We start from the raw sequence: 14,230 nt of genomic DNA on the forward strand, positions 1-14,230 counted from the left end.
CTTTTATCTGCCTTGCTATACCTCAGCTTCGAGTCAGAAAGTTCCACTTGGGGAGTTTTCATCACCGCCATTAACCACCTTGCTGGAAGCACCACTGATAGGACATACTGGCAATTCTTTAGCGGTAGCAAACCACTGGATGTAGGTGAGTAGTCAGTAGACCTACATGTGCCATCGTTTATTTCACATCTGAGTAGAAATGCCGATTAAACTATACATAAAAACAGGATCCAGTTCAGAACATGCGGGTACCCCAACAATGTCCAAATTCAAAGGGGTGCTGACTCACCAAACAATGTTTTAGGTGGCTTCCCAGGAACTAAAAAGCTACGCACAATAAAAAAAAACAGGGACCAGAGGATCCTCGGTGTGTAATAGTTCCCCAATAAGAGGAACAGCAGTCTCACTGACAAAAATCTTTATTAATATCAAAATTTTATACATAAATGGAAAACACAGAATGGCCTCCACCACTCACTATTAAAACAAATGACAACATTGTGTTTTCTATTTATGTATGAACCCCCCCGCTGACGACGTCATTAGTCTGACTAAACGCATAGGAGAAGCCTGCGGCACGTCACGTTGCTACCAACGAGGGGATGCGGCGGCCATCTTTCTGGTAGGATACTAGGCTGAGGACATGCCTGCCTTCACAGCCTAAAATGTGAGTTGCCATTTGTTTGTTTTACTTCTAATAAAAGTCTTTTGACGTTATTACACCATGGAAGTCGTTTTTTCTCTCTATATGTATTGGTTATGAGAGGAGCGGGTGCGGCGGCTGAAGGAGCTGGTGTGAGATACCTCGCTTTTTCCAGGATTTGTTTTTTCCCCGCTGTTCATGATCCCTGTAAGAGTCTAACTTAATCTCCATGGTGGTGGCTATCCTCACATCTTGCTTGGAGTGGTGGATTATTTGCATGTTTATCATTGGGACTGCACATTTTGTGGAATCTCCTCAACATCATGATTATGTATCCACTTATTGTACATGATTTTTTTAGGGACTGACGGACAATCTGTTCATATATATTGTGTTTTTATAGCGCTACATCATTTATTATTACTATTTATGTATGAAAGCTTGATATTAATAAAGATTTTTGTGGGCAAGACTGCTGTTCGTCCTATTGTGGAACTACTACACACTATGGATCCTCTGGTCCCTGTTTGTTATTATAGAAATGCATGCAGATTACAAGCAATGAGCAAATGACTAGGGGTTTCACTGCACTGAAATATTGGGAAATATTGGAAGATATCAGTGAAATTTTGAAAGTAATGCAAAAGTGGTGTAACTAAAGGCCAAACTTTAGTTTTAGTTTTGGATAGAGTAGAGAGATATTAGAAGATCAGTCCGTTTTAATTGCTGTCTGTGTCCCTGTTAGGGAGATTCCCCCTCTCTATTTGTCCTGTTTATCATTATCAATGAAAGTGAAAGTAAAAGAAAATCCCAAATGTTGGGTTGTCCCCAGAAAAGTATTAGTGGTAAAATCCTCCAACGAGGACACTAGTTCTGGTGACCTGGAGTTCCCCAAGAGATTCCCTTAATTTGCAGGGATTTTCTCCTGCTTCCTGTTTTGGCTGTTGGACAGGAAGGGAAGATAAATCTCCCCATTTGGTCAAAGAGGGCAAAAAACAGAAAACTGTATCAAATACTTATGGTAATTTTCCTTTCCTTATTCCAGACCATGGCAGCATACAGTTCCCCCCCTATCACCACCCAAAAGACCTATTTAAATCTATAAAAGTCTGACTGAAAGCAATCTCCCACATTCTCCATACAAAGAACAAGATCAAAAAAGGGCGGGCTCGTATGCTGCCATGGATTGGCATCAGGAAAGGAAAGTTACAGTAAGTATTTGATACAAGTTTCCATTTTCCTGATGCCAACATGGCAGCATACATATGATAAATAATGAGCTAAACAGGTAAGGCTTATCCTGCAAACTCAATTTTTATTGGCAATTGACATGAAGTCTAAACATATTGGACTAGGTGGGACTTTAGATGAGACCCAAGCTGGTGTTGCCCGGCGTCTCCATCCCTATATCAAGAAAAAAAGAGGTTTAAGGATTGTAAGAGGTGCATGAAAGTCAGCCAGCCCCCAGTCTGATGTACTCACCCTCCAGTCTGTCACCAGCCAAATAAAACCTGTCTCTTGGTACAAAGAATAGGGGTTTAGTTGACACACATTTGCAAACGCATGTGAAAGCTGCAGAGCCACTTCACGGCACCCTGTTTAAATCTGCAGTCCTACACTCTCAATTTAGTGTCCTCACACTGGAGGCACATGGCCGCTAATGGGTGGAACAGGTGAGAGGGAGACAGCCCAACCTCCCCCAACCCAACCCCATACACGACTGGCTGTTGTCTCAAAGACTCAAATAATTAGGTTATAACCATGGTGCAAACTGGAAAAGACCAGCTGAAAAGCATTACACCTCCATCCCCTTGGTGGATGCAGTATATAGATAGGAATAAAATCCCTTCCTATCTATATACTGCATCCACCAAGGGGATGGAGGTGTAATGCTTTTCAGCTGGTCTTTTCCAGTTTGCACCATGGTTATAACCTAATCATTTGAGTCTTTGAGACAACTGCCAGTTTGTGTATGGGGATGGGTTGGGGGGGATTGGGCTGTCTCCCTCTCACCTGTTCCACCCATTAGCGGCCATGTGCCTCCAGTGTGAGGACACTAAATTAAGAGTGTAGGACTGCAGATTTAAACAGGGTGCCGTGAAGTGGCTCTGCAGCTTTCACATGCGTTTGCAAATGTGTGTCAACTAAGCCCCTGTTCTTTGTACCAAGAGACAGGTTTTATTTGGTTGGTGACAGACTGGAGGGTGAGTACATCAGACTGGGGGCTGGCTGACTTTCATGCACCTCTTACAATCCTTAAACCTCTTTTTTTCTTGACATGAAGTCTTTCTTCCCAAACTCCAGGGTAGTAAGGGCTCCTACATCTACTCTGTAATGTCTTAAGAACCTATGTTGTGGTGACAAGCTCACCGCCTTGCAAATGGTCACTAACAGCATGCGCCGCCCAAGACAAAGAAATAGCCCTGGTTGAATGAGCTCTAGCCTACCCAGAAGGGTCCTTTATGGCCGCTCTATTCGCTCTTTTTTATTAATCTTTTTTTTTTTTTACAAACAAGGTTGCCCTTTATTGAAGTAAAACTGTGTAAAAACAGTATACAACAAACATGTAGCCAATGGCCACCATGAGAAACAGCCGGGGAAAACACAAAAAGAAATAAAGTAGAGATTAACAAAGCACAGGTAAGCATGGTGGGAACACAGTACAAGTATACTATGACAAATATATAAACCAAAAGAAACCAGGAGAGAACCAGCAGACCAGTAAACAAAAGCATATCCAGAGGAAGGGAAATCAAGGCACATCATCCACCCAGGGCTGCCAAATCTTTTCGTATTTGTGGGGACAATTTCTATTAATGTAGGTGAGTTTATACATGGGGAGAGCCCCATTCACCAGGGCCACCCACGCCGACAGCGTGGGGGGGGGGGAGGGGGAACCCCAACGCAGTATGATCTCCTTCCTAGCATAATACAGTAACAAAGAAATCAGCAGTCTTGAATACTTAGAGCGTCTAACTTGATCCGGAATACCCAGGAGTGCCAGCTCCGGGGTACACATGACAGTGAGGTTGAGACGAGTGTTCAATAGGTCAAACACCGCGCCCCAAAACTCCTCCACCCGTGGGCAAGTCCAGAACATATGTAGGTAGGAGCCCTCAGCCACCAGACATTTAGGGCAGTCAGCCGATCGCGCAGGGTTCATTCTGTGCAGTCTCAATGGAGTGAAATAAACTCTGTGCAGAAATTTAGTGTAAATGAGTTTGTCTCTGGAGGCAATAACCGAACCTGACCCCTGACCCAGGCAGTCCTCCCAGTCCTCTCTATCCAGATTAGGCAGATCCGCGGACCATCGCTGCCACAAACGCTCCAGGGCAGGAGAGTCCGCAACAAGCAGGGTGGCGTACAGGGCAGACAGTGGCTTGGGGAGCTCGGCCTGCGCGAGGACCTCCTCCAGACGGTCAGTCTGAAGGACTGGGGTGGTCGGAAACTGGGCACGAATCGCATGGCGCAGTTGGAGGTAGCGGAAACCTATCCAGCGGGGGAGGGCAAAGAAGCCACGCAAGTCCGGGGAGCGTGCGCAGCGTGCCAACTGGCATTATGTCCCTCAGTCTGTGGACGCCGCAATCGGCCCACACCTGCGGGTCAGGAAGCATCCGCAAATGAGGGAGGGACGGGTTGCCCCAAAAAGGCTGATGGGGGGACCAAGTGTTAGGTTGGAGAAACCGCACTCTAGCCACCTTCCAAACCCGGAGGGTAGTCCTGGTGGGGAGGGGAAGAGACGGATAGGCACCCGTGCCATGGTAGGGCAGGTTGCCAAGGCCCGCCAGGGAGCCCAGACAAGCAGCCTCGAGGCACGTCGCCGCATTCGACCGGGAGCCCGCAAACCACCAATGGACGGTGACCAGGGCAGCCGCCCAAAAATAAAATTTAAAATGAGGAAGGGCCAAACCCCCCGAAGACACGGGCAGTTGCAAGGTAGACCGCACCAACCTGGGGTGCGAGCCGGCCCACAAAAAAGAGCCAACACAGGCGTCCAGGTCCCGAAAAAAAACGACTGGGATCCATACCGGGGAGTGGCGGAAAACATACAGGAATTTAGGCAAAAAAATAATTTTGATTATGTTGATGCGGCCCAACAGGTTCAAAGGCAAGGACCCCCAGCCCGCGCAGCGCTCACGAAGACGGTCCAGGATAGGGGTAACATTGCGGGAGAGGTAATCTCCGTTGCTTTTAGTAATCCGGACCCCCAGATATTTGAATTCGTCCACCCACAACAAGGGAGAAGGGGTCGCCAGAGTGCAGAGCGCCTCTGAGTGCAATCGAAATTTAATACAGCACTCAAAAATGTAGTAACTCACATCGAGGTAAGAGATAAAGCGTATATCTTGAACGTCAGTGGCTCCGTTGTTCTTGGAGAGAGAGAAGAGTGGCGGGTTTCTGTTGTCTTCCGGGCGGGCAGGAGGTGGAGACCGCGAGGCGGAGGCTAGTAGCGTCTGACGTCAGGAGCAAGAGAAGGGCGGAAGGGCGGAATGGACTTCACTACGCGTTTCGGAGCATGCGCGAACACCCAACCGGACATGCGCACTCCTTTATCAAGTGTCCAGGACATAGGGAAGTTACAGTCTAATAAATCGGCTGCAGGGGGCATGTGTAAGTACTTAAGGTGGCAATGGCAAAGTCTTAAAGCAGCAATCTACGAGGGGCATGTTAAATAGCCCAAAACAATAATAATGATAATAATAGTGACACATTGGAGATCGTGTGGGCGAACACCACAACAGAGTGGATGTGGAAAAAGTGCAAATACTACTATGCATATAGGAGCAGCATGGGTAATAAAAGACAAGTAACACAGCCTGAAACATCAGGTCAACGTAAGGGCATATGCAGGTGAATGTGCATGGCAAATAAACCATGGTAAAAGGTATGGGAAATAAAACATGGAGAAGATATGCATTTATAAAACTCTCTAAGATGGGAACAATAATAAATATGCATATGTTGAAGGAGATACATAAAACACTATATGCATGAAATATACATAGAAAAAGCATCTCTATAGGAACTTAAATGTATGTAAAAACAATATACAAACAATATACAAACTTACATGTCTCAAAGCAAGCATATAGAGCAACAGGTATATGTAACAATACCTGTAAATAAAACATCATGTATTTAAAAACATATAACTTCGGGGGTGGTTTTTTAGAGATATAAAAACTGAGATGGATTTGTTGCCATCATCCCTGTGATAATTCGAAAAAGAAGTTTGGTTCCTCAGGCCAAAAAGGAAAAAGTGGGATTTTATAGGCAAGTTTAAATATTATTCATTTTATTAAGAAAGGATTACATATCAAGGTAAAAAACAACAAAAGAATAACATTGGTTGCATAGGTAATAGGTATTCCACAGTATTACACAGTAGGTAATTTATGAACCATTTTACTTATTAAATGGTGATTCCTGGTTGTAGAACTAGGGTTCCGACGCGTTTCGGCATATATTGCCTTTGTCAAGGAAAAAACATCACCATTTGCTATAAAGTGAAAAAGTGAAAAATACAGAAAATTAGTGACTTATTGTGAGAAATATATCAAAGCAAAACAAATAAACATCGTTTTTTCTTTTTGTGTACCTAGACTTCAGGAACATCTGTGCCCATGGGGAAGTGGGGGGAAAGAAAAGTTCAGGTCCTATGCCCCCCAAGCTTGTTACTGGATCCTTGAGCCTATTGGTCTGAAAAAGGGGAGTGGGTTGGTTTGATGCAGGCATGAGTCATTTAGTGCCATGTTTAAGCTAATAAATTTGGATATCCCAAAATTTACCTCAAGTACACGATTAATTCCTCTTGGGGATGAGTAGAGTCCTGGGGTATGTGGGAAAAAACCCAGGCTTCTGGGTTTTTTACTCACATAACGTGTGGTTATGAGTAAGCGACCTACAGCGTTGTGAAACGCGTCAACCCGACACGTCTGTTTGTACACTGTCTGTCTACTTTATTTATGAGGAATAAAGAAACCTTTTGATTTCATCATAACACCCTGAGTGCGGTCTCAAACTTGGATTTCTTCTGCCTTTATCTGTCCCTTGGGGCACTATCACTGATACGAGGCTCTGTTGTGCTTTGATACGAGGAACTATTCCTCTGACTGAAACCAACAATGAAACACCATTCCTTCCACTGACACCAACAATGAAACACCATTCCTTCCACTGACCCCAAAGGTGGGGTAATATTCCTCCAACTAATACCAACGATGGGGCACTATTCCTCCTCCTAATGACCACCAAGTCTGAGACATTGTCTACTCCCGCTGATGCTGGGGCATTTTCTACTGTCAGTGGCCACAGTCTGTCCCCCTAAGGTCTGAAGGACAGTAATCTGGCCCTTTGTTTATAAAGTTTGGAGACCCCTGCTCTATAGTATCCATGGTTCATTCACTGATCCAGTACACAGGCTGTTTTAGGAGTGTGACATCCCTGAGTTACACTTTTCAAGGATTAGCTTGTACTTAAATTCACCAGGATATATTCAGTGTGGAAGTCTTGATATTATCCCCCACAAATGCCAATCTTGGAGATTAAAGAGTCACAGCTGCATGTAATGCATTAGGACTCATTAAGTAGTCCCATGGCTTAGTGGAAATATATACCTAAAGCTGTGTGGATCTCCCAGTGTGTTTGAGTCATCCATTCATTCCTATGGAAAGGTTGTCTATTATTTGTCCCAAAAGTGGACTTTGTCTCCAAAGAAATGAATGGAGATTTAATGAAGGAGCAGAACCTGGAGACTTCCAGTGAAGGTTCCGAGTGGCTCCAATGTGGCTCCAAGTGGGCAGTAGAGGAACGGGGACAGATCAATAAAAGTCTTGGGATCGAGGGGGTGTTGAGGTCCTGTTTTCCTTTAAAGTTTACTGTATGAATGTTTACAGCTTACTTTACAACTTTCTCTTTTGCCTTTCTAGGTGTCAGCAGCTACATACCCCAGAACAATGAGCATATCCTTGCCATCTTCAGCAGATACTGAATAGACCGACCTTGCGGCATATATCTCTATGTACAGCTAGGCAGCTGATTTAACAGCTTTAAAGAAGAACTAAACTCTCTCAATCAGCTATTTTTAATCCTTATGTTGCTAACATCAAATATATAGGAAGGTATATTATATTTCCTTGTTTTAATCTATTTTTTTTAACAAACCAGTTGCTTCCTGGTTTCTGTCCTAGGCAAATGATGTCATATATTCCAGGAGTCTTCATGGGCATTTTTTTCTTTCATCTGGAGGAGTGGAGGAGGGGCTTTCACAGCTAAGCACCCTCCTGCCTACATGACTAAGCTAGGGGCAGATGGATTGCGGGAAGTAAATGCTACACAAATCATCTGCCCTTACTCAAGATGGCCACAGCTGAAAATGCTAGGGGAGTGTTTTTCAAAGTGATTTCACAACAAAATAAAGTATGGAGACATGGATGGATGAGTTTGTTTGAATATTAAAAATGAATTAAATAGTTTTATCAGTTTGTGGTGCTCAGATAAAGTTGCATTCCTCTATAACTCTTCAATAAAGGAGAAGAAACTTTACTTTCCTTGTAGTTGTATTCACTGAATTTGTTCTTTTTTTTGGTAAACTGCAATACATACAAAACTGAGTATAAATTCTTCATACTAAGAGCATTATGGATTACTAACACTGAACCGGGTGTGAAAACACACTCACTGCAGAATCCTAAAGTGATATTGAAGGTCCTTTACCTTACTTACATACTTACGTGCTCTATGCAATGGTTTTGCACTAAGCAGCCCCATTTCTCTTCTTGTCGGGTCCCAAGCCAGTGCTCAAGGCTTCCCCTTTGACCAGTGCCCCCAATAACAAGTCACCTGCTATGGGGGCACTGGTGCATGCTCACTCCTGAGCCTACTCTATGCGTCCATAAGACATATAGCGCCTTGGCTCGGCCCTGCCCCCCGCTCTCTCCTCATTTCCTCACTGGTTGTGATTGAAAGCAGTGGGAGCCAATGTAAATTGAGCAGCGCTCAAATGTTAAAGTGAGTACACTGGGATACACACTGAAATGCAAAAATAAAGTCCAATATTCAAAATTAGACAAAAAAGGAAGGTGACCAGTCCCACATAGAAGAGTAAATACTTGTGATAAATCCCACACCAAAAAGAGAATATAATTCGCTCACCAGATGGCATGGACCCAAAGTACCTTACAGCAATTGGGTCATGCAGGCTGAAAGTGATGATCTTCTTGGAACAGATGGCAGAGGCTTCCACGAATTCTCCTCCAAATGGTGGATATAGGAAGGTCACTCACTGCTGGACACTGTGCATTGAATGGGGGACATGCTGGACAATGTGCATTGAATGGGGGACATGCTGGACACTGTGCATTGAATGGGGGACATGCTGGACACTGTGCATTGAATGGGGGACATGCTGGACACTGTGCATTGAATGGGGGACATGCTGGACACTGTGCATTGATGGGGGACACACTGGACACTGTGCATTGATGGGGGACATGCTGGACACTGTGCATTGATGGGGGACATGCTGGACACTGTGCATTGATGGGGGACACGCTGGACACTGTGCATTGATGGGGGACATGCTGGACACTGTGCATTGATGGGGGACACGCTGGACACTGTGCATTGATGGGGGACATGCTGGACACTGTGCATTGAATGGGGGCACGCTAGTCACTGTGCATTGAATGGGGGCACGCTGGTCTCTCTGCATTGATGGGGGACATGCTGGACACTGTGCATTGATGGGGGACATGCTGGACACTGTGCATTGATGGGGGACACGCTGGACACTGTGCATTGATGGGGGACACGCTGGACACTGTGCATTGATGGGGGACACGCTGGACACTGTGCATTGATGGGGGACATGCTGGACACTGTGCATTGAATGGGGGCACGTTGGTCACTGTGCATTGAATGGGGGCACGTTGGTCACTGTGCATTGAATGGGGGCACGCTAGTCACTGTGCATTGAATGGGGGAACGCTGGTCTCTCTGCATTGATAGGGGACATGCTGGACACTGTGCATTGATGGGGGACATGCTGGTCACTGTGCATTGAATGGGGACACGCTGGTCAATCTTGAACCAACCTAATGATTGTTTGTTAAGTCACGCAATTTTTTACAGCGTTTTTTGCCGCAAAGCAATGCCTATTACATTTTTCTGTTTACGCCCCCCCAAAAATTTTGAGCACCAGCCGCCACTGTCCATAACTTGGCACCCAGCTACATCACTAACCAGGTCTCAAAATACCAACCAACTCGTTCTCTTCGTTCCTCCCAGGACCTCCTGCTCTCTAGCTCCCTTGTAACCTCTTCCCATGCTCGCCTCCAGGACTTCTCCCGAGCCTCTCCCATCCTCTGGAATGCTTTATCCCAATCTGTCCGTCTATCTCCTACTTTGTCAACTTTCAGACGATCCCTGAAAACACATGTCTTCAGAGAAACCTATCTGGCAACCATCTAAAAACTGTACTTTTATTTTTCATCAATCAGCCTATCCCCCACAGTTATTACCTCTTGTATCTCTTGACCTTCCCTCTTAGATTATAAGCTCTAATGAGCAGGGCCCTCTGATTCCTGCTGTATTAAAGTGTATTGTATTTGTACTGTCTACACTCAAAAGCAAACCCTGGAGAATAAAATGGTGGTAGTTTTTATGTCACACAGTTTTCAACTACATATATTTCAAAAAAAGATAGTAAAATTAATTTTAGTGCACACAAACCCAATTTTTTTACCCATTTTTTGGTAAAATATAAACAGTGAGGTTTCGCCTGAGTAAAGAGATGCCCATCATGTCAAGCTTTAAAATTGAATGTGTCTGTGTGACAGGGTCTCTTCAATGAGGAATCTGTGCTCCACTGGCTTCTTCCCCAACCACAGTGGTCAAAAAAAGTGGTGCAATATATATTGCTGCTAGCTAAGGGAGATGAGTGGAGGAACAATTATTGGGCTCCCTCATCTCTACCAGTCAGCATATGTGATGCCGGTCCTGGGCCAGCTATGGGATAGTGGAGTCTGGAAAACATGGTGGGGGATCTAGTTTGTATTTTCAGGGGTCCCAATGCCATTTTCTACAAAGAAAACCAAGCTAGCAAGTAAATGTAATTTACCAGCAATTTAAAAAGCAATTTCTTTCTTTGTAAACATCCCTTTTGCTGTAGTATATACTGTGGTATACATGCCCCTCCTGTACGCCTGTACGCCTGTATGCCCTGTGTTGAAGGCAAATCCAGGAGAACCTGTGTATTTGCACCCAGTCAATGTATATGTTTGCCTGGATTGCTGCCATTGTTCTGTTATGCATGGCACTTTATGCATTGATCTACATCCTTAGGCATATTCTGTCTGAACAGTATGGTCACTTGGCACCATCCACAGGCAGTTTATCTCTTTAACTAGTTCACACACGGCCTATGGTACAATGACAGCTGGGCGGGACCACTCTAGTTCCATGTGGACATCATATGACTCCCACAGTCACAGTCTCACACTCAGCCTGATGCTGATTTAGCAGTTCCGGGCCCAATAGCTAATGGCAAAATCCAGGACGAGCCCCCAAATGTAGCAAGGTTTCCAGGCCTGTGGCCTGATGTGGGTCTGCCCTTAGTGCCGGAATCCTCTCCAGCCCATGTGAGCTGAGTCCCCAGTGACAACTGCGGCATCTTTGTTTGTGCTTTTTATTATAAATTAAGGGGATGGGAGAAGGGAATGAGTGGGATACTCCTCTCGGCTTGAACTAATTACAATTGGGACTTGATCCTGACGCTTCCTTGACGCTAGCCAGCACCAGCCAACGCTCACTGACTCAGAGAACACTCTGTAAAACAGAGGAAGTTTTGAATCCCCGACCTATAGTCCAGTAGATCCAAGACTGAGAACCATAGAACTCCTGACACTGCTTCACTGTGTAAATCTTTGAATACTTTTCTCTTGCCTGGCACAGCTTGAGGTAGTATTTTGTAGAACTCCAAATAGCTAACACTGTAACTGGCACACGCAATACAATTCAGGGACCAGACTGCAGGTGCCCCCTTTGCTCCTTGAACTCTTCAGGGTCCACTGACTATGTACCCCCTTTACACTTCAGGGTCCTCAACCTAGGTACCCCCTTTACAGCTAGCTGACCTTGGATACCCAAACTTCTCCCAGAGTGGTCCCCTCTGACTCTAGGCAGACCCCCAGGGGCAATCCTCAATACCCACGACCTGTGTAGGCTTTCCTGGGACTGGACCCCTCTCTCTCTCCGCAGGTTCTTGGCACACCGGATCCCTCTCAGCTCAACTCAGCACTCTCTGGACTCTCAGATGACACCCCGAGACATCCACCTTCCTCAGACAGGAGGAGTGACAGCTGCACTCTCCTTCCTGGGACTCTGCTCCCACCAAAGACACCATGCCACGCATTTCCCCCCAAACTAATACCCACTCCCAGAATCCATTGCAGCATAATCTGCCTTCTGGGGTAGTTACAAGCTGGGATGTGTCCCCTGATTGGGCTTCCTACACTGCCCTATGAGAAGCCTCTCACAGGCGCCAGTGGGGATACTTCTCCTTTCAGCAGGCACATCTGGAAGCCCTGACACCCCGGCTAGATAAATCACAGCCCTGCTGTTAAGCAGACAAGGCCCACTATGGTTTAACCTAGCACCTATCTGTAGGGTGCTACACCAGGAAAAACGATTGTTAGCAAAAATATAAAAAAAAAAACATTTTTATTTTTTTTGCATACTGTCACGAGTTAATGTCACTGTTCACCGCCACACCAGTTTTATGATGATTCTGTACTGTACCGGTGACATGTAAAAAAAATGTCTTTATTTTCCCAAAAATTGTGATAAAAAATTACAACGTCAAAAAGCTCTCCATGCCTCTTAATAAATACCTTGGAATGTCTACTTTCCAAAAGGGTGTCATTTGGGGTGGTGTTTGTACTTTCCTGGCATTTTCGGGCCCCAAGAAATGAGATAGGCCGTCAGTACATCAGGACTGATCACATTTCATATATATATATATATCCCATAGTTTGTGGACTCTATAACTTTCCTACAGACTAAATAATATACACTGAATTGGGTTATTTTCATCAAATAAATGTAGCAAAATACAAGTTGGCCTAAATTTATGAAGAAGGATTATCTATTTGCAAAATTATTTAACAGAAAGAGGCACACTTTCCCTCTCCTCCTGGCAAGCCAGGCTCTATGCTCTGACTAAGGGTCCGATATTGATTTTTAAGGAGACCTCATGTTTTTTTTTTTTTTTTTTTTGGAGTGGGAATTATTCTTGCAATCCACACCAGACTCAAGGGGTTTTTTCATTACTGTGGTATTTTTGTATTCTTGTCCTAAATTTATGAAGAACAATTATTTATTTGCAAAAATTTTATAACAGAAAAGAAGAAAAATGCATTTTTTTCCTTTTCAATATTTTCAGTCTTTTTTCGTTTCTTTAGAAAAAAAAGAAAAAAACCCAGTGGTTAAATACCACCACAAGAAAGCTCTATTTGTGTAAAAAAAAGAAAAAAGAAAAATGAAAAAAATGTCATATGGGCACAGTGTAGCATGACCGAGCAATTGTCGTACAAAGTGTGACAGCGCCGGAAGGTGAAAATTGGCCTGGGCAGGAAGGGGGCGAAAGTGCGCAGTATTACATAGTTACATAGTCTGTTTGAAAAAAGGCACAAGTCCATTTAGAATGGAAGTGTTTAATGTGGTGAAGTGGTTAATAAGACAAAGAAGTTGAATCCCAGTTGTAGTGGCCCAAAACCACCACTAGATGTCGGCATACTACAAAATAATAATCTCCTGATACAGTTCAATACAACACTATGCAATACAGTACACTATCACAATACTATATCACACTATATACTATCACAATACAATACAAAAAAAATTATATATGTAACTCATTTTCACACATTACCTGTTCCATGTGCTGTGGTTATATAGCATGGACACAATTAGATAGGAAAAGACAGACATGCCTATGGGTGGTGTGGCCCAACCACTGTTTTGTCCTGCAGAACCTGTTCACCCCCTACTGCAGGACATGTAGGGTGCATATATAGCACCCTTCTAGCATAGGTTGCTGAAGAAGCTCAGGTAGATCTAATTTTTTATTTTTTTGGCTCCTCATTGGAGCAATGTGTGATTATTTGTGGCTGCTCTGGGTCCCACTAGCTGCAGGCTCGACTACTTCTCCCTGCCTTCTAGTGGATTCTAGAATGTAGTGGGCTGGAAGAGGTAGATGTGACGGAAGTGGTTATCAGATGCCTGCCCTCCTCATTAACTCATGACAAAGGACTGGCCCATCTCACACCCACTGTCTGCTGCACCCTGCACAAAGATTTTCCAGCTTGCGGGATCACAATCTAGGTGCCAGCAGCCTAAAAGCAATTGTCACTGGGCTAATTAAGCAATTAATCCTTTAACTGCCACCACCTCCTTTTTTGACCGAGCAGGAGGAACTCATAATTTTAGCAATAGCAATTATGATTTAAGGATAAATGTCTGTAACACACGTTGTCACCACAGACAGGTATATTTCAGAGATATATTGTTCAGTAGCACTCTTCA

At 44.4% G+C, this 14,230-nt stretch overlaps 1 protein-coding gene across 1 annotated transcript in view; it reads left to right on the top strand.

The window, feature by feature from the left end:
* The window catches only part of LOC309564347 (uncharacterized protein), a 106,516-nt gene extending 98,328 nt beyond the window's left edge, over nt 1-8,188 (top strand). Inside the window, exons 17-18 of the mRNA XM_082268973.1 lie at nt 27-145; nt 7,573-8,188. Coding sequence (XP_082125099.1) covers nt 27-145; nt 7,573-7,634 — 181 coding nt within the window. The 3' untranslated portion in view covers nt 7,635-8,188. The remainder of the gene's footprint in view (nt 1-26; nt 146-7,572) is intronic.
* The last annotated feature ends 6,042 nt before the right edge of the window (nt 8,189-14,230 follow it).

Source organism: Pelophylax lessonae, assembly GCF_965119305.1.
Source record: "Pelophylax lessonae genome assembly, chromosome: 9".
Taxonomy (NCBI): domain Eukaryota; kingdom Metazoa; phylum Chordata; class Amphibia; order Anura; family Ranidae; genus Pelophylax; species Pelophylax lessonae.